We start from the raw sequence: 21,394 nt of genomic DNA, 5'->3' as shown, positions 1-21,394 counted from the left end.
CATTTTAATTTTCCATTTATTGACTGATAAAAACCACCCTTCAGAGGATGCCCAATTTGGATTGGGCCATAGGAATAGCATTTTAAGTAGTATGTATGCCTGCCTTCAGGATCTCTCAAAACCATCATGCATGCATCAATGGTTCTACATACCAAAAATAAGATTAAAAAAAGTTTTAAAGTCAAAAATAATTTTTTAGACTAAAAATATGATATTTTTCCCTAATCAAGAAAATATCATACAAAAAGCAAACTAAATAACTTTAATATTCTAAAATCCCTCTTAGAGTAGTAGGCAAAAAAGATAAAAAAAAATATCCATAAAAAAGTTTAATCTTAATAAAATCTCAAAATATCAAAATAAATATTATTCATAAAAATTCTAATTTTAAAATATTCTAAAACGTCAAAATAGATGTTATTTATAAAAATTCTAGTTCTAAGATATTTAAGATCACTTCTTGCTCTTTTATATTTTAATATCTAATTTAAGTATCAAAATATTTATATTAAAACTTTTTTGTATTATTATCTTTTCTTTTTTTGGTAAACTCTAATTAATTTGACGACATTTTTAATTAATAAATTCATTATTATGTTCAAACTCAACAAATCCTTTTACTAATTCAAAAAATATTATTTAGGTACGAAATTTTAATACCTCGTATGATAATTAATATTAATAATACTTTTTTACCATTAAAGCTAAATATTACAAGGGATATCAAAACTTAACGTCCGAATAACATTTTCAATATTAAATACCTCCATGAAAAAACTCCAAAATCTTTGTGGCTAACCCTCAACTCTTATTTTGCAAAGACGTTGTCTCCAACTCAAACCTCCTCCCACTTTTCGATCACAAAGAATCAACTGAAGCGATACTAAGTAGGATCGCCGTCCTTCCAGAACATAGATACCACCAAAATATGATAAATAGTATTTCATTGAGCAAGAGCTAGAGTGTGCGTTTAACTGGTCAAAATAGCAACCACATCCCATTCCTAGCTTTGGTCAAGGTTGGTGTGCACTATGCTGCGCGTACCTTATTTCGTACCATGCATCTAACTACCTGGGAATTTGACAAACGACAACTGTTCATTATCATGCATCAAACTTGGGGATTTTCACATACCAACCAAGAGGGGGTCAACAATACAGAAATTGACAAGTAAAGAAAGTAAAATGTGCATCCATAATTGACAATTGCATGCTGGAGAGCCGGCCTTTTGTCAACACATTGTCTTCATAATACATAAAATCATGCAGCAAACCTTAAAAAATGCAAAATTTTGAGGGAAAAAACATAGTTTGCATTCGACCAATAAACAGATATGTCACCAAGTCACCTATGAGGAAAACAAAGGAACAAAAACAAGGCAGAGTTTATGGGAACTTCACCTGTTGTCAGCTCTCCACTCCAAGTAACTGGTGCCAGAAGGTTACGGTTTCTTTTGTTTTGCGCGGTAAAATGAATGGAAGTTGTGGTTTCAATACAGAAAACAGAAGCCTTCAGATTCACAACATTTTGGCACCAGAAATTTTGGACTTTAGAGCAGAGAGGGGCGCCAAGCATTTGTCTGCCTGTTGTTCATATAGTTGATGTATAAAACTCATCTTCCAGATGGTTGACAGACAAGCTTAGTTAAAATAATAGCCACTAAGAGGTTCTGGGTTTGGCCTGATGATCTCATGTGCAGGCCAGTACATATGCATGGTCATTGCAAGGAAGAACTTGAAACCCACCTAGTGAGGACAGCTAGCTCAAAGGCATATAAAGAGGAACAAACACCTATTCACTTGTGTTGTGTAATGCCGCCACAGGCACAGAATTAAGAGTTAAGGTTGGGAATCAATCAGTATTCATAAGATGCTCTGATCAAAAAAGCAAAACAAGAAATACCAATGCCATTGGAAGCAGGAAAAATTTCTCTGTATCAATTCATGTTTACACAAGTTTTAGGTTGTGAGATAGAGAGTGGATCAGCCAGGCAGTTTGAACTTTGAATCATCAGGTACTTGTCAAAAGCAAAAACCCAAATATGAGTAATTTCTTACTCCAAAAAGCTGATTTCATCAATCATTTGATTTCTTCCCCTTTTTTTGGAGCATCACAAAAATATATATACACATATTTTATGGTATTAATTCTTCTACTGTTACTTATGTTGAATAGAAAACAGTAATTCATAATTTTATCACCCCAAAGTCCAGAACTCTCTTCCAGATAGGTTCACCAAAACAAACAAACAAGGGGTGGGGAGGGGGATTCTTACACTTTTCTCTCAATAGTAATTGGCATTTTCTAAAACTAAAGAACACGTACAACTATAGCCTCCTTTCCATCGAAAAATCCTCCTTCCAACTATAGCCTAAATGAATCTAGCAATGCCAATATGCATTAACTGTGATACTGCTTAGAACCATTTACCAGTGTTCTAAAAGGCACCAGTCGGGCGGCAAACTGGCGCCTAGCCCCTAGGCGCTACCTAGAATTTTTTTATTATTATTATTAATACATTAACAAATATTAAAATAAATGAATACATTTGGTTCTTTTGATTCTTGCTCACGCCAGATTAAGTAATTGTCGTTCTATAAGACCATAATGAAACACAATTAACCAAATGCAGCATGCAGCAAGCAATGTTTTTTACTAAATAACAGGAGTAACCGGAGGCGGAGGAAGATGGATACATACCGGAGGAAGATGAGATCGACGACAGCCAACAGATGAGATTGGCGGTGACGAGAGAGAACAACCAACAGGTGAGGTCGGCGGCGACGAGAGAGCACGACCAAGAGATGAGATCGATGGTGGCGGCGAATGACCAAGAGGAGATCAAAGGCGAGAGAGGACCCGCGATGAACGACCAGAGAGAGAAAGGGAAAGGGGAAATAGAGAAAGGGAAGGGGGTAATAGGTCAGCCAAGGGCATGCACGACCTAGGCGGCCCAGGCCGTGCATGACCCAGGCGGCTAGGCGCCGCCGTGGCCCGATTAATCGGGCCCGTCGCCTAGGGGTGCCGAGCAGCCCTTGATCGCCGCGGCGAACGCCTAGGCCGAATTTTCGAACACTACCATTTACTGGACTCAACAGACTAATTAGCCATATGACTCAAATATACAGTCCAGTTCACAATCAAAACTAATGATATCTCTCAGTTTTGCAAGGGAATGTATGGGAAACAATGTTACGCACAACATATTCTTGTGGTAACCAAACAATAACACACTGTTCCTCTTTAAGGATGACTGCACATTATCTTCCCACTTTGTAGACTAAACCAACAAGGGAAACGAACTTATTTCACCCCCAATTCCATTTCTTTCTCTTCATACTCTAAATATTCAAGATCCAAAGATAGCATAAAAGTTCAAACCTTTTTGGAAATATTCTTACTATCTAGAATAAGGAGCAACTTTAATTTTGGTTTCTTGCTTTGCAGCATCATAAAGAAAGAGTAAACAACAAAAGTCTAAATACCAGACATTTCTAAATCCATAAATGGCATTTTCTTCATAAATAAATATGAAAATATATTAAGTCAATTCTTTTACACGGTGGCCTACTGAAGTTAAAGCTCAATGGGCCTCCTAATTATATGATACATGCTCAGCCATAACCCACACTGTTTGAGATTATCGTCACATGTGCTCATACTAACACAACCTGAAGTGAGCTATGTGCCATAAAGGAAAGAGTAATGAGAAAAAGTCTCCTTTTCACAGGTTGAAAAGTAATGAGTACATAATGCACTCACAGGATGTATACATATGTTTACTGAAAGTGGACAGTGTAGCAAAGGAACATTCTTCTGTAAGTTCCTCTGAATAATTGAAGCAGCCTATATTAAGACATAGGGATCTGGGGTTGTGGATAGTGCCATCCAGAAACTACATCAGATGTTCTGTAAACACATGGGATCACTAAAGTTGCAAAGGCAGAGAACAAAGGCAATAGAGAGATGGAGAAGGGATTAGTATAGGAAGCAGAAAATTGTAAACACTTGGGATTTGTCAAAGATAAGTACATAAAACCATCATTAAACAAATGGGCTGATTAGCCGGTTATCCAAGAGACAAGGACTAATCATGTGCAGTGCCAAAAGAACTATAGGTTCAATTAACTCATGTGGGACAGCTAACACCTAACTTAGAAAGAATTTTCATGTTACAGAATATTAAGAAATGATAAAAGCATGTGCCTATATGAATTAAAGCTTGTTGAACTCAAGTAGAACGTAAATTGTATCACACATACCATTTATTGAAAAAAGAACTGTGTTATATATGCTCCAGGAGCCCCATCTTTTTACCATATAGCCTTTTCAGGCTTTCCATCTCCATTCACAAGCAGGTTCCCAGCCAGTTTTCACTACAGACCTTGCCTAAACAAAAACGTGTTATTTTTGAGGTGATCTTAAGGAAAAGGGCATCCACATTTTTACAATGTAGCATGGCATATGAAAGGGAATTAGATCATGACTTATCCGTGCAGAGGAAACAGGGAAAAGATGTGAACTAAACTCCAGGCCACTTTTTCTAAAGTGTGGGGTTAGAAGAAAATGCTTTCCAGATCTAAACAATAGACTGCTTCCACGAAAACATGAACACGGACAAATAGTTGTAGCCTACAGTGACGTAAATGAGGGAAATCGACAAATCATGTTAGAGGACAAATTCTTCGACGCAGATAAAGACAAAGCAGTACAGTATTCCTGAAAAGAAGAGCTAATACTGGTAGCAAATTGTTGAAAAATGGATGCAATGATGACAACACTAGTGGAGCCAGACAATAACCTGAATAACAAAAAGGCCGATACTGTAGGAGAAATATAATGAGAAACACATTTGAGAAAGCCCAACTTAGAGTTGGTGTCTGGAATGGACATGATAGAGCTTCCGAGAAAGGACAAGATTGTTTCAATCTCAGAATGCTCTTTGGGAAATAAAATGCCATCAAAGGTATCTGGTGGGAAAGCAACATAAAGTGACAAAAACAAGATACAGGCAGAATAGAACTTAACAGATAAGACTGTGTTAGAGAAAAGGTAAGACAATATTGAATAGAATTTACTCTTCCCTCACCTGTGCTAGTGTGCACGAGTGAGCGAGAGGGGAGGGAGGGGGTGAATGCACATAAGAAAGACCATTACATTGAAACTATGGCTTCTCTTACAATGAAACTGTGAAACTATGACCTGGTGAAAATTGTTGTTTCAAGAGTAGCAGTCAGACAAAAACAGCTGAGATTATGGCTTCTAGCAAGTACAAAAACATCCCTGACCCTTGGGCAGAGATTGGAGACATTAACAGCCAGTACAAATAAAAAAGAGCATTGCCTTGAAAACATGGCCTGTAATCAGGATAAAGACCATTCAGAACCGTTGCACACTAGTTACATAACAATCATATCCATCTTCAATAACCATCATGGCATTTTGTGTTCTATGTGTCTAATGGGCACTTGGAGCAGGCTAGGTCCCTACTTGGTTTTATTTCCTGTCTTAATTGCATTGGGGTAAACATAAAACTAGGAAAATGAACATGGGCACCATAGATAAATTCATGACTTGTGCAACAACTAATTAAATAAGAAAAGGTAGACCATGACAAGGCTCATTTAGAGGACAAGGTTGGAAAGGATACGCTCACATGCAAAGTGGTTTTCGTGTTTCAAACCCATGAACCCAAAGCCAAAATGGACCAATCTTTACCATTGATCCCAGACCACCCAGTAATTAAAAGAAATTAACACAGATGTCATAAAAATAAAATAAAATGTTGTATTTCACCAATAAGCATTCACACCAAAAGGAAATTTGCAAAGCAAAAAACAAACAGTTACATAAAAAAGCAGCTCCAAGAAGAAAATAAAAACAGTAACTAGAAAGCGATTGCTCTATCAAGAATACTCAATTAATTCCCATATCCAACATAAAGACAAGATTAATATTTCTTCAACTATCAAAGGTCAAAAAAGTTGAAAAGTCCAAAGAACCAAGAGGTGCACAATTTAGATAACAAATAACATGACAAGAACTTCTGCAGGCAATAACCTATCCGAAAAGGCTTCTGTTTTAGGCCGCATGCATATATTTACATTAGAAATAGGTTAAATGCTCCAGCACACAACTGTACCAGTTGCATCACAAGCCTACCTGATTGTAACAAACTTGTTGGTGCCATGTTTTGCCCAGTGGGTCCTCAGATCAATGGGATTAGAGAAGTTATACCCTTCAGATGCAAGCTTCTCCAATACCTTCTTGAATGCTCCCAAACTCATCTTCCGCCCTGCTATCCTCGCACCACGCCTCTTTGTACTCATTGGCAGGGGATACAGAGACATGCTGGTGGTACAACATGCAGACTGCCACCCACCAGAGCCCCACCGATAACATTGCTGAGGAGTTCCAGTGCATGAACAAACTGGTATTGGGATGACTGAAATATCCATGTTAATTCCATTGATGACGATTTCCATGCTTTTTTTGGGAGCCCTTGCCCGCTGCACTGACATGCTGCTGCACTCATCTCTTGGAACCGCAGGGGCTTTCCTGGCCTTCTTTGGCTTTGGGGATTTCTGGGTTTTACTGCCTGACCGCTTCTTTGGAGGAACACCACTCTCCCTTTCAGTCTCTTCCATTTGGCCAACAGTTTCATCCTTTGGCGAATCATTTGGGTGGAGCATCTGGATGTGATGGCCTCCAGAGGTCTCAGGTAGTACAGAAAAATTGGGATGATGGTTATTTCCAGGCAGAGAGTTGAAGTACTTTTCCCTATGGTTGATCCAAGCTTCTCTCACAAAGTCCAAAGGCATGGGAGACTCTGAAACACCACCCACCCTGTGCTGAAACGGACCGGCATTGGCAGGCATCTGGTGAAATGTCGCCCCATTAGCGGTGGGCATGAGGGTGGGATGGTTGCGGAGAGGTTTCTCCACCCCACTGGACATCAGTTGCAGACCAAGGTGGCTACTGAGGGGCGTTGGGGATTCATAAAATTCCCAATTCCGCATATTCATATTGTCGTTGCTATCCCGCACACAAGCGAACAGCGAAGGTCGATGAAAGAACTAAAAACCGACGCAGAAATAGTAAAAATACTTGTATAAACTACAACCTTAACTCCAAAATTTTTTGTTTTAATTTCTCAGCGAAGCAAGAAATCTACCACATTTCGAATCGCTACTGACAAAACCTACAAAAAGCACAGCAACAGCGGCACCATAACTACAGAGCAAGATTGATGACCACAAAACTAGAAGCATACACAAAACATTAACGAAGAGGAAACGAAAACAAAAGACGAAGTCGCGACCAGACGCACCTGTATTCAAATCCACACAGCAAGGAGAAAGTTCGGGCAATGCGGGCTACGATGCGCTACAGAGAGACATAGAGAGAGAGAAAGAGGAACCTTGAAACCATGGTAGGGTTCCGAAGATGGATACGGATATCAGTAGACGCCGCCCGAAGAAAGAGCTGATAGAACGATCAGATCTCGTTGATTTTGATCGATTTATCAAACACGCATCGAAGGGACAGCTGTTAGGGTTCCGAACGAGGAGATACAGACCGAGAGGATAACCGATGGGCGGAGGAATGAAGTAATATATAAAAATTTTATTTCAATAAAACAAATAAAAATATTCATATAAATGTTATTTTTCTTTTATTTTATATTCACTTTAATTAAATTAAATATATTTGTCTTTTTACACGTGTCTCCTAGATGGAGGGCACACTTTGAAGTTTGAAGTCATCCAACAAAAATAAAGCCTAATTATTAAAAAAAACATAATTTATTTTTATATCAATGTATAATACATTTCCATTAATTAGACTATAATATAATACAATATCACACTAAATATCATTCTTAACTGTTTAAATAAATTTCGTCAATGTCCCGTAAAAACACGAAGTTACGAGTTACTTTTTCATACTCTTTATGGTCGGCCATCAATTTATAAATAAATTTACACAAGTTTAGTGAAACATTAATTTTCACGTATAAGTGTAACCTCAATCTTAATAATTGTAATTATGAAAAAATAAAAATTTAATTTATCTGAACTAAGTGAAGTGAACTAATTGAACTTGTCAATTCAATTGATTTTTTTCTTATATCAGTTTGGTTTAGTTAATTTTTTTCAAAAGTTTAATTTTTAATTTTTGATTGAAATAATTGAACCAATTAAACTTTAAAATGACATTATTTTGATATTTATAAAATAATATCATTTTCATCAGTTTTGTGTGTTTTCTATCGGTTATTTCAGTTTTATTTTGATTTTTTTTGTTCATTTCTTTCATTTTATTGGTTTGATTTGATTTATACAGTATGGGTTCGATTTTTTCATTATCAATTAGTTTAGTTTTTTGGATTAATCAGCTAGTTCAGTTTAATTTTACTTTGTAGTTCGGTTTAATCAATTAATGAATTTTTAGTCAATTTGGTAACTGAACCGACCATTTGCACATCTCTAACTATAATCGGTTAGTGGATTTAGATCGATTCGATAATCAAATTGTTACACACCTCTAACTGCAATTAGTTAGTGCATTTCGATCGATTCGATAACCGAATCGATCGTTTGCATACCCTTAATTGTAATTAATGAAATTAGGGTTTATAATCAAACTGAACCAAACTAAATTTTGCTAAATTCAAACTCGACTCACAAGCTAGATTCCATACTTGAGTTCCAGCTCAAGCTTGAGCCACATGAATCAAGCTCGACCGGACTCAACAAAACCTGTTGATAAGCCTAAGCTCAACCTCGGGCTCAACAAGCTTTTTGCAAGTCAGAGCTTAATATCGGACTTCTATAACAAGAAAGTGATACACATTTCCTATCTAGCCATAAAATTTCAACTTTGGCAATTACTATATCTATTACTATTGATCCAATTAGGGATGGTATTCAAAGGAGCTAGTGATGACACTCTGGCAACCAACTTCGATAAATTATTTCTTCTGCAACATACTACAATGTTTCTCTTAACAAAGAAAAATCAGTCATCAACAATAAAACCCAATGACCCAAGCTACAAGTTCATGTTTGGACATGGCCTTTTAACACCTATTATTCAACTATAAGCATGATTTCATTTGGTATGACAACAAAACTATTTTCAAAATCTATTTATATTGGAGGACTAAGATCAACGATGACTTTGATCCAAAACTATTGTATCTTTTTTTGTGCGGTAAATGGACTCAAAACTGAGAAATATCACCATATGAAAATGTTATTATGTGAAGACATGGACAAATATATAAAACTCAAAGTACCATATACGAAAAGCATCGGCCGGCGATGGCCGATGCAGTGGGCAGTGGATGGGTGAGACATTGGGCACCATTGCCAATGGTGGAGGGTGTAATGGCTTGCCGACGATGACCTTTTCTCTGTCAAAGACTTAGAGGGTTATGGGTTTCATTTTGGGGATTTTGGGGTTTCTGGGCGGTGGGTGGGGGTAATGGTTGACAGAGAGAGACGATGGTCATAAGAAATGTGGCCGGCGGGTAGGGGCGACTGTCATGAGAACGCCCGCACAAGAGAAAGAGGGGGTGGCCGGCGAGTGGGGGCAACGATCAAGAGAGAGAAAGAGAGAGACGATGGCCATGAGAAGGGTAGCTGGCAGCTGGGGCAATAGTGTTCGAAGAGAGAGTGGTGGGTAGGGTACACAATGTAATGAAAGGGAGAGGTGGGCGAAGGCGACGGTGTCTGCGAGAGGGAGAGCGATAGAGAGAGTAGATCATGTGTGTGTGTGTGTGTGTGTGAGAGAGAGAGAGAGAGATGGCTTTGGGTGAGTAGCATTGCTATGGGTATAGCCCATGATGTACCAATAGCAAAATCCAAATGCTTATTTATCACATGGACAAAATGTTTATTTAGTTCCCCTATAAACCATTCTGTCAAACTCTTTTTGTACAAATAACTTAACTCTACTGCCTTTACTTAGGGAAAATGTTTTTGCTTCCCTTCCATGGTCGCCTTATATCTCCTCCATCTTCCCCCTATGCAGAGCTTTGTGTTCGCCCCTGTCCTTCTCATTTTCCCTCTCTCGCATTCGCTTTCACTACCCTCTCTCACTTTGTCACTTCTTCCATTGCCCTCGTCCTTGCACCTCGCCCTCACCGTCGGTGGCTCGCCCTCGCTCTCGCCTCTCGTTGCCTCTATCTTTTCTCACTGCTCTGTTGCCCTTCACCCTTGTCTGGCTCACCCTCTCGCTCTTGCCTCTTGCTGCTTAGGCGATGGTCGCTCGCTTCGCCTTCATGACCAGTCACTGGTGGCTCGCTCTCCCTCTCCATTGCTCACTACCTCAGATTCAATCTTTGAAGCAAATCTACTTCTCAGAAGAAGCTCTAACTCCAGTCTCCAAAATCCATATTTGCTTAGCTTCAACTTTCAGTAGTTAGTTTCTCTTTCATTTCGTTTTGTTTTTGATACATTCGGAGATTTGAATTATTGGATAGCTTGCATATATCTATTTTTGTTGTTGCCAAAATACAACAATTAAAATTTGTGATGTGTGGGGTCCACTCGAGCTTGATGTCGGGTGAAGTTGGGTTGCCGTTAGAGATGCTGTCACAAGGGAGTTTGCTGTTAGGATGCTCGCCACAAGGATTCGTCTGAAGTTTTCGCCGCCACTAGCCTTTGCCACAAGCTCTTGCCATTAGCCCTTTGCCACAAGCCCTTGCCACAAGCTCTTGCCACTAGCCCTTTGCCACAAGCTCTTGATACTAGCCTTTGCCACAAGCCCTTGCCACAAGCCATTGCCACTAGCCTTGGCCACAAGCTCTTGCCACTAGCTCTTTGCCACAAGCTCTTGCCACTAGCCCTTTGCCACAAGCCCTTGCCACAAGCTCTTGCCACTAGCCTTTGCCACAAGCCTTGCCACTAGCCTTTGCCACAAGCCCTTGCCACTAGCCTTGGCCACAAGCTCTTGCCACTAGCCCTTTGCCACAAGCCCTTGCCACAAGCTTCGTCACAAGGTTCGCCACAAGGTTTCGCCACAAAACTTTGCCACAAGCTTCGCCACAAGGTTTTGCCACAAGATTCGAGCTTCGCCACAAGGTTCGCCACAAGGTTTCGCCTTCACCGCTAGGTTTGCCGCAAGACTTTGCCTTCGCCGCTAGGTTCGTCGTAGGACTTTGCCTTCGCCGCTAGGTTCGTCGTAGGACTTTGCCTTCGCCGTTAGGATCGCCGCAAGACTTTGCCTTCACCGCTAGGATCGCCGCAAGACTTTGCCTTCGCCGCTAGGTTCGCCGCAAGACTTCGCCTTCGTCGCTAGGTTTGCCGCAAGACTTTGACCCTGTTGATGCTCAAAAAATGTGTTAGAAGACTCGCGGGAATCGTCTCCCGCGAAGGCCCTCCGATGCCAAAGTCAGTCTCGGATCCCAATGCCTATTCAGGAAAATAGTAAAAGTGTATTCAAAGTGACCAGATTTACCAAAATCCGAAGTCCTCGTTAATGCCCTGTAGCTCGGTATTTATAGGGCACGGATCTCAAGGCTATCTGGTGCCGACACGTGGCGTTTTCTCAGTGGTCTAAAGCCAAAGAAAATGGAAGGGTTGCTACGATGTAGCTGCGGGCAGCTGAGCCTCGCGGCAAGGGCTGCCACGAGGCAGCTGGGCCTCGCGGCAAGGGCTGCCGCGAGGTAGCTTGTGCCTCGCGGCACATTTGACGCAAGGCAATTGTGCTCGCGGCAGAGTGCCGCGAGGCAATTGGGCCTTGCTGCTGAGTGCCGCAAGGCGGCTCGCGGCTTCATGCCGCGAGCCTCTCTCTCTCGCGGCTGCATGCGGCGAGGCCGCTTCTCGCAGGCCACGCGGCCGTGAGCCTCGCGGCTAGCAGCCAATCGGCTGCGCCTCGCGGCATGGTGCCGAGAGGTGGGCCCTTGTGGCCAGACTCGCGGCTTTCTTGCCGCGAGTCTTCTACTGGTGGGGCTGGCCCTTGCGGCCAGCCCTTGGCCATTATATATAATATATATATTATTATTTTCATTTTTATTTTTCCCTCAAAATTGATGGCACAACAATTTTATTGATGTTGGCTGAATTTAACAAAAGAAAATTTAATTTTATTAATATCCTCAATTCGATTATATACATAAAGATATTTTTATTAATGTCTCTATTTCGATTAATACTTGATTATGTAAATTTGATTGATATTTTTATTTTCAAAATTGTAAGGAGGTGAGATTTTAATTGATAATTTAAAAAAAATTAATTTTAATTTTTGATATGGTATAAATATTTATTTATTTTTTATATTTTATTATAAAAAAATAAATTTTAAATATACTCTACGGGCCTTTTTACATTTCGTCTCCAAACCCCAAATCTTAGGTACGACACTGCGCAGAGCGCATCCATGGCGAAACCCTCTCTCCAGATGGTCCTTCTGGTTTCTTTAATGATATCTACTCCGATTGCTTCATGTAAATCAAATTTACCAGACGCCATTGGAGATCAAGCAAGGTGCAGAGCAAGCAGCGTCAGGATATACCAATGGCTGTCTGGATACACGGCCCTCCACGTTCCCAAATTCACAGTCCAAGTGGTGAACGAAGCGTGGCGTGATGCGGCTGTCTTCGACGTCCGTGTCTCGTGCGGTGAGTTCGCATCGTTTTGCCTGGTCAATCCCTTCGTTTTCCGGCGTGCCGGCTTCCATGTCTGCCTGCTCAAGAATGGCCGGAAACTCAGTCCCGGCGAGGTGATTTACTTCCAGTATGCAAACATAGTCCCCTATGATCTCAGAGTCATTCATCTTCGATGCCAAGAATCAAAGCATTGAATATACATTCACATATATATGTTAAAGAACGTTGGCGGATGGAGTTGGAATTAACAACCATCCTTTTCTTTAATTCGTATTGATGTGTTTGAGTATTCCGCATCGAATCTGAATTACAACTCTGCTAGATTTGTTCACTTCGATCTTGGATTATCGTCAAGTACCCAAGGCATCATCAATTGCAGAATCAAACCGAAAGAAACGCAAAGAATATAATAATTTATAACACAACATCAGAATAAAAGGCCCACCACACCATTGAAGATACTTTGGATTAACTTACCAATGCTTAAGTTATGATCTCTATAGAGCCCCTTGCGTACATGAGGACAGCGGACACTGTAAGACGGTCATTCCAAATTATGATATATAGAGAGAATTAGAGAGTGAAAAATATATATATGTTAAGATATAATTAAAATGTTAAGATCTCATAATGATTCTTATATACCCACTTCCTAATTATTTCTCTCTCAATTTATAAAAACACCCCCTTAAATATTAACATAAATTAAATTTTTACTAGTGAGGTGACAATTATAGAACTTTTGTGTAATTAAACAGCAGAAATTTAATTTCTCTAATTTAGATCAAATCGTGTTAATTATTTATTGATTATTGAGGACTTGTGTTTTGATTGTAACAATAATATTACTCATTTATAATTAAATTTATAATTTTAAGTTGTGGGTAAAAAAATACCTGCTATTTTGTTGATGGATATTTCAACATGAACCTCAAGACTGTACGATATTACTGTGTTTTTGAAATAAAATAGTTTTAATATTAATAAACATAACACAGCAACAAATATTAACCAAACACTTATTATGTAATTTCAACATTAATAAACATAATAATAATAATACACTTAATTATCCAACGTTACTGTTATTAATAATACACAACTAAACAACACCAAATAGGCCCAATACAGATCACGTTGTCAAAGAGGCCAACGGCCCGCCCATATGTGAAGTGGACCTCTTTTTCTTTTCTGGGCACTCGCAAGATTGGCCCTTAAGTATTGGGCCAGCCACTTTTCTTCGGCCATCTAGAAGGAGGTCCAATCATGCAATAAAAGCCCATGTTAGGGAAAAAGCCCATGTTTCTCAATGACTCCTTTAAATCACTGTAAAGAAAGCTATGAACATATATTCAGCGTTAAATTGACTAAAAAATATAGGTTTAGGGATATAATTAAAATAATAAAAAATTTAATTTGACATACGAAAAAAAAATTAAAGTATAAGAGTTAAATTGATTCGAAAATCAGATTCAATTGTGTAATCAAAATAATAAAAAAATTAAATGATTAGACAAAAAAAACGTAAAAGTCTTAGAAGAAAAATATAAGTTTGGCTAACATTTCTTTATAAATTGATAGAATAACATTCAAAAGGAGGGAATGCAATGAAGAAAATTTTTAGCATAATATGAAACAAAGGACTAAAAAGACTTTAAACATTTCAAATTAACATATGAGGTGGATTCTTTTTTACTTTTTTTTTTTTAACCCCTTTCCTAACCCATTTACAAGAAACTCTTATCATTTGGTCATTAAAGGAAAGTAAGAGTAAGTGATGTTTTAAGTATAGCGTCAAGTGTTAGTTTAGAGTATGGATATAATAAACATCAAAACAATAAAAAAAAAATTTAAAAAGTGGAATTAATAACGCACGTGTGACTGCTACAAATGAGAGGGCTACTACGATGTAAGGATTTACAAGTGAGTAGTGGAACACATAATTGAGGAACAGAAATGGGGATAAAGAAAGGATAATGAAGAAGAGGGAGAGAGGGGGGATAGTACAAATAAGAGAGAAGCACAAAGACCGAGGAGGAAAGGTGGAACCATTTTGGTTGGATATGGGGAAACGGGTTGCCCCATTTGCTCCCTCGGTTCAGTTAGACGTTTACAGGACGTCAACCACTCGCAGTTTCTTTGTAACTTTCTCTTCACCTCATAAATGGAAAAGATGCTGTCCTTTTTCCTCTCTCTCTCTCTCACTGATTCAGATGATCAATGAAATACGGAGAGAGAGAGAGAGAGAGAGGGGAATCAGATGGCCCTTTTTACGCTGCTGCTCTGCGGCATTATAAATACTGATGAAAGAGGGCGCCATGTTTTTCAGTGCCGCAGTTGAATGGGTTAATGGCAGGTCTCGTCTCTGTCAATGCACAGACACAAACAAACGCTAATTCATCTCTCTCTCTCTCTCTCTCTCTATATATATATATATATAATATGAACTCAAATACCCCAATTCTAGCTAAACATCCCAATTTAAATTGTGGATAATTAATTAAAGTGTGAAAAGCTTGTTTCAATCTCAGATTAATTCTCATTATATCGCCATGCATGAAAGAGAAAATGTGGCTGCAGGTCGGGTGGACCAGACGTCATGATGCTTCCAAATGTCATTATTAAATATAAAGAAATAATTATAAACTGTTACCAGTAAGTTGGGGACATGAAAAAGAGTTTAAATTTGTATATATTTAGTGAACTGGAAATTTGAAGTCATAATTTGGTTCCAGTACCATTCTTTAATGCCCGAGGACGGGTCACCTCCGTCTTCTGACCACCTCGGCCAACAAAGATCTTCAAATAGTCCAAACAGAAGATCTAACAATACCAAAAGTTGAGGCAACCGCAAATCTATGAAACCAACCCATTATTATTATATAATATTCAATCCAGCCAGGGCAGCGCCTTTGCTGCAACTCTCATTCAATGAAATGGAACCAATCTTCACGATGATCATGATGATGATAATGAAAAAACAAGACCCCCCCCCCCCCCTCCTCCTGTACAAGACTGATTCATCATTCATTTATCATCATTCATTTCGTTTCATGATTTCCTCTCATATTACAGATATATTTCATGATCTAAACCAACCCATTTAAATGAATCACAAATCAATGATCGATCAATACCAAAACATGCACTCTCATTAATCAAACACCCCCATATTCGAATTTATTAAAGTTTATTATTCTCAAGCTCCACCTCGGCTTCTGTAATGGCGGACGACATGTAGCTCAGCACCAGCGAGTTCTCCTCCGGAGGCGGCGCGGGGGCGGCGGCGTGAAACTTATGCCGGCAAGCATGGCAAGTGATTTGGAGAATGGCGGAGTTGATTTGCTTCGTGGCGTGCAGTTTCAAAGCCTGCGCCTTCTCCAACTCGGCCCGAGCTTGCTGCCTTATTCGCTTCGCATTGGCGAATTCTTGCTCCGCCATCTCGATCTGCTGCTTCGCCTTTCTTCTCGCCTCTTCGGCGTAAACCTTCTCCGCCATGGCCAGCCTCACCTGCTCCTTGAGCATCTCGCCCTCCTTCAAGAAGGTTGAGCGATGATCCGTCGACTGTCCCATCGACAGCTTGAGTTGAACCGGAAGGTTCGTGTCGTTAGTTTTCGGGGAAGGGTGAGTGTTTTCGCTTGAAGTAGTGGAGAACAGCTGAAGCTCTAGATTGTGAATCATGTGATTTGATTTTGGGAAGACGATGCCATTATTGGTCCATGGAGTCGAGTTGAGATTGTTGTTTTCACTGGATGGGCTGGGGCTTGAAGCCGTTCTTGACAAGCAAGCTGTTGGCTGTAGAGACTGGGATTGATCCGATTTGAGCCGCCCCATATTGCAGGCATCTTGGTGCTCTATGAAACTCTCCACCCTAAAAGGCATCAAAGATTGAAAAAGGAAGAAGAACCATTCAATAAAATCAGCTTTTTTCCTTTTGCATTGATTAGCAGATATGTACTTAAAACAAATGTCATGATTTGAGCTAAACCAAGAAACACAAATTTTATTTATATCATACCTGGAGTTGGGTTATTCAAGATATACAAAGAATAGAGAAAGAAGTGTTGAATACATATAGATATATAGATATAGATTGGGAGACTGGGTTAGGAACAGTGGAGGTGGAGGAGGATGAGGAAGAATAAATAAAGAATAACAGGCAAATCGCTGGCGAGCTAGATCAGTTCTCAGATACGAACCATCTCATTCACAAGGGAAATAATAATAAGAAATTAGAGACAATCTACTGGGAGAATAATTCGATATTCGCACAAGGACTGTTTTGAATTTTGGGTTTTGGAGGAGAAGAATTTTGGGAACCGTGCTTAACTGTTTGATTGAGTGCCACTAAACAAAGGATCTAAGACTTCCCAGAGGTCAAAACCATGTTCCTTAATTTTAAACCCTTTCCTTTTTGATCAAAAATCAAGTTCGGATTGGCGTTCCAATCATTGGGTTTTCTTCCAATTAGTAAGAATCATTTTCAAACAGAAACGCCGTAGCACTCAAACTCGAAGAAATTTACGATATGATTTTCTACAGTCTCTATTTGATTCTGTAATCAAAGATCGGACCTTGAGAAGACGCGGCCGCAGTCGCAGGAATGGCCTCTGGTGCCGCAGGTCTTGAGATGAGCTTTGTAATCGGATTGAACGGCGTAGCCTTTGGAGCATTTCTGGCAGATCCACTGCTTGTGATTGCTGTGTTTCCTTCTGAAATGCTTCTTGATCCCGACGAGATCGCCTAGCGCGTGGCACGGATCGTGGTGCAGGCAGCTCGGCTCCGGGCACACGAATACTCTCTTCTTCACCACCGGCGTCTCGCGCTTCAGCAGCTTCCACGGAACTTTATGCCTTCTCCGGTGCATCTGCAAGTTCTGGTCTCGCTGGAACCCCTGATTGCAGATCTCGCAGACGTAACGATCCGATTCGAGCAAGGTTTTTGGGGAGAGAGAGACCACTTCCGCATCGGGATCTATACGATAACAGATTAATTATAATCTGAAACCCGGGTAGTCATCACTAGTCAGTACTGTTGATTCTCATCCACAACAAAAACAAATTACCTGGAGTTCCGGCGGGGCGGCGCTTTCGCTTGCTGTGGCTTCCGGTTTCCAGCGAAGAATAGTGATCGGAAGAAGGAACCGTGGGAGAGAGCTTGCTGCTTAGCATAATAGTTGGAGCAGAATTCTTATCTTTTTCTTGCATTGCGTGATTATCGCCTGAAACAGGCTAAGCCCAAGAAGAACAAAAGCGGGTCTTCTCACTGTGCAGTCTTCCGTGCTATACTAATGGGAGAGAGAGAGAGAGAGAGAGAGAGAGAGAGAAGAACATGAGGGGAAATTATAAGAGAAAAGGGAGTTCCTTTCGGTTAAAAACAGCTTTCTTGCGGCTTTAAAACTTTCTCAGCTTTTTTCTTCATCATCATCGACAGCTTTGGTTTCTATCTTTCTCTCTTTCTAGCTAGGCTTCATCTTCGTAGGTATTGCTGTAGAGTCTTCTCATCGCCTAATAAACAAACTTAATGTTCAAAGGAGAGGAAATTAGGAGAGAGAGAGAGAGAGAGAGAGAGAAGGGGGGGACTTGTCTCTGAGTCTGACTCAATGGCAAAGCTTAAAAGATGATGATCCCACAAGCAGCAATTGGGACTGAAAAAACCATCCCCCACAAAGAAACAAAACCCCCTCATAATTCAGCCCATACAGTAACTTTGCATGCATAAATACTCTGCCCACCACCCATCTACAGTACCATACACACACACACACACACGCACACATGTATATATTTGTTAGATGTATCCTTCCAACATTTACCTCTCTCTTAAAGTACTTTGAACCCAAAAGTGTTGAATTCACTCTAATGCATGCCCATTTCTTTCTTTTGGGTTACATAAATCCTTACTGCAATCGCGAGAGAAGTGAGTACTCTGCCATGTTTGCCATTCCCACGGGGGAAAACACCTTTCTGGAGAGAGCACTACAAATGTTTCTTTAAGTCATCAACTTGGTACTCCAAGCTTTAATGTGATTTACCTGGCTTGTTCTAATATCTAATGTCAAATCACTCAAAATGTTTTAGAGCTCCGATTTAATTAATATTTCTATTGATATTTTACATTAATGTTGTTGTCAAAGATAAAAAATACTAAAAGTCCAAAATAATTTTTTAGTCTAAAAAAGTATAATTTTTTCCTAATCGGGATTGTCCCTAATAATGCGCAAACTACATAACTCCAAATAAAAATTGCTCCAACAATCGTGTGAAAAAGATAAATATTAATATTCATAAAAAAAATCTAATTCTACTAAAGCCTCATGATATGAGAGAAATATTATTCATAAGGATCATAATCCTAGTGGATTCCATAACATTAAGATATATATTATCCATAAGAATCCTAATTTTAGAAAATTTCAAAAAATTTCATATTCTTTTATAAATAAACAAATTCTCATTTCAGAAAAAATATGTTTCTGATACTAGTGTTAATACGGCCTTTAAGTTTTTATTATTTTTAATATTTAACTTAAATATCAAAGTGTTTGCACAAAAATTTTTCTACGCTTTCTAATTGTTCTTTTTTTTACAGAGTCAAGCGATTTAATGACGATGTTTTCACCCGATAAATCCATTGTTGTGTTCCACGACAATAAATATTCTATACATTTACATTATATGACACATAGTACAACACCATTTAAATTTGGACCAACATAAATCAATTCAGAGTTGAGTATATACCAATTTTTGAGAAAGTGCAACTGTATATGCCCACTATGTACCATTACCATATGGTTTGAACAAAGTCCTTAATTAATTACGTCCTATGCTTTAAATAGGATGCTAAAAAAAATAGAAATATTTCTCGATAGTTAGAAGTAATACTTGCTATTCAACATTAATATATTATATTACGTGTCTAACTAATATAAATATATAACACATCAATGCAAGAGTGTTACGCCGCCTACATATACAGGCTAACTTGAAAGTCATTTATGAATTAATTAGGTCCTATGCTTTAAATATATTTGTTTTTCTTTTTTCTTTTTTTTGTTTTGGGTAAGTGAATTAAGGTTGAACTAAGATAAAATTTTATTAAATAAATAAATATATAATAATTAAAATTATAGATGATCCACAAATTAAAACCCAAATTATTAATGTTGTCAATTTTGGCCCAAAAAAAAAATGAAAATAATTGTGGATGTTCAGTGAAATAGAAGAACTCTTACCAGTGTATTTTTTCAAACTATTCTATTTGAACCACCTTTCATGTTTTATGAGGGATTGAATTAAAAGAGTATGTTTTGGCACTCTCATTATAAGGAAGGTGTGACACTGATGGAAATTTTTAATTAATATTTGTGTATTTTATTCTTTTTTATATATTATTATGAAACTTGTATATTTTTTAATTTTTTATTGTGGGGGCTCAGGGTGAGAAAACGAGGGCGAAGAAGGCGGCGATATTTGGCCTAAAGCTATTGGTTCCGTTCACTAAATATGAATGAATCAAAACGAAAACGATGGCGTTTAGGTGTCGATGGGAAGTGAGGGGGGGCGAATTAAACAATTGAGCAGGATGGATTGTACTGAATTGGGTCAATTTTGGGCATAATTCTGGTCTTATGAATGAGAATATTAATGAATAACATGGTGACAGTATTTGAAAGAATTCAATTTACATTTTTATGGTAAATTTAGGTAAAAAATTAAGCAGAGGAACCCATAAACAAAAAGTCATCAAATATTTCAATTAAATAATATAAATGATCACTAAAACTTTATACTAAGATACAAAAAGGTCATTAAATTTTAATTTAATATATAATTTCATAATTATCATTAATTATCGTTAAAAGAGATTAATAAAATATTGACGTTTTTATATTTTAATGCAAAATTCAGTGACTATTTATATTATTTATCTATCTACGTTATTAGTCACATCAATATCCCACTAAACTCTCTTAATAAGAATTAATGCATGATAGTTATAGAATTATACATTAAGTTGAAGTTCAATAACGTTTTGACTATAAATTAAAATTTAATAATTTTTTTATACTTTAATATAAAATTTAATAATTATTTATATTATTTAACCCAAATACTTATCAAAGATATTCTTTTAAAAAATTCACACACAGGGCGAGAGAGAGAGCTAGACTTGGAGATACTATACTGTTGATTGGTGTCACCTAACTTAAGGGAGGCTAATCTCTGGTAGACAAGCTGCATCAGTGTAGCAATGACTTAACAACGACACCATTGTCCGTAGCTACTCTCCTCTCTAAACTATCCCCATCAAATCTCTCTCCCATTTAACGTCTTTCTCACCCCCTTTCATTATTGATATTTTATATATACATACATACATATATATATATGTGTGTGTTTTTGTTCATGAAGAATCTTTTAAATGTCAAAGTTAAATTGTCTCAATTTATAATTAATTTGACATCTCGTTATTTATGAACTTTGAATGTAAAGACAATTCAAACTCTTACAAAGAATTCTTAGGTGTGTTTGATTGTATTACTTAGAAAACAAAAATCACCCTACCCCTTAGAAAATAAATTTTATGAAAAGAAGTTTTAAATGTTTATACCATACATATTTTTTCATAAAAAAGTTAAAGAATGTTTGATTATTTTTTTATGATAAATGTGTGCAATCAAACACATTCTTAATGTCAATGTCGACGTCGAGTAGTCTTTTTGCTTTTAATCAATAAACTTAATCTCTCAAACATCGTATACAACATATA

At 38.2% G+C, this 21,394-nt stretch overlaps 2 protein-coding genes across 5 annotated transcripts; both read right to left on the bottom strand.

Moving 5' to 3' along the window:
- Positions 1 to 730: 730 nt before the first annotated feature.
- Positions 731 to 7,587, bottom strand: LOC127795956 (protein BASIC PENTACYSTEINE2-like). Of its 4 annotated transcripts, XR_008021897.1 has the most exons (5): positions 7,331 to 7,587; positions 6,163 to 7,201; positions 4,263 to 4,389; positions 1,401 to 1,583; positions 731 to 1,071 (listed from the first exon to the last, which is right to left on the bottom strand). XR_008021897.1 is itself a non-coding variant. In XM_052327945.1 (3 exons), exons 2-3 carry the CDS (start codon positions 7,023 to 7,025, stop codon positions 1,068 to 1,070), a joined length of 867 nt encoding a protein of 288 aa, XP_052183905.1. In that variant the 5' UTR covers positions 7,026 to 7,201; positions 7,331 to 7,587; the 3' UTR covers positions 731 to 1,067. The 4 variants fall into 4 exon arrangements, 2 of the variants coding, with proteins under 2 accessions (XP_052183905.1, XP_052183904.1); XR_008021896.1 differs by lacking the exon at positions 4,263 to 4,389; XM_052327945.1 differs by lacking the exons at positions 1,401 to 1,583; positions 4,263 to 4,389.
- A 7,738-nt stretch (positions 7,588 to 15,325) lies between these two features.
- LOC127793933 (zinc finger protein SHOOT GRAVITROPISM 5-like) lies at positions 15,326 to 18,295 on the bottom strand. Its single transcript, XM_052324735.1, has 3 exons — positions 17,685 to 18,295; positions 17,194 to 17,593; positions 15,326 to 16,490 (listed from the first exon to the last, which is right to left on the bottom strand). The coding sequence occupies exons 1-3, from the start codon at positions 17,824 to 17,826 to the stop codon at positions 15,803 to 15,805; spliced, it is 1,230 nt and encodes a 409-aa protein (XP_052180695.1). The 5' UTR covers positions 17,827 to 18,295; the 3' UTR covers positions 15,326 to 15,802.
- Between the last annotated feature and the right edge of the window lie 3,099 nt (positions 18,296 to 21,394).

The sequence above is a fragment of the Diospyros lotus genome, chromosome 2, assembly GCF_014633365.1.
Source record: "Diospyros lotus cultivar Yz01 chromosome 2, ASM1463336v1, whole genome shotgun sequence".
NCBI classification, from domain to species: domain Eukaryota; kingdom Viridiplantae; phylum Streptophyta; class Magnoliopsida; order Ericales; family Ebenaceae; genus Diospyros; species Diospyros lotus.
This window is presented reverse-complemented; position numbering and strand designations above follow the sequence as displayed.

Bases quoted from the DNA above. Each gene is read 5' to 3' on its own strand.
- LOC127795956 (XM_052327945.1), bottom strand. From the start codon at position 7,025: ATGAATATGCGGAATTGGGAATTTTATGAATCCCCAACGCCCCTCAGT.
- LOC127793933 (XM_052324735.1), bottom strand. From the start codon at position 17,826: ATGCAAGAAAAAGATAAGAATTCTGCTCCAACTATTATGCTAAGCAGC. The intron at 17,594-17,684 runs GTAATTTGTTTT...GTTATCGTATAG, and splicing joins CCGCCCCGCCGGAACTCCAG to ATCCCGATGCGGAAGTGGTC. The intron at 16,491-17,193 runs GTCCGATCTTTG...GATGCCTTTTAG, and splicing joins TGCGGCCGCGTCTTCTCAAG to GGTGGAGAGTTTCATAGAGC.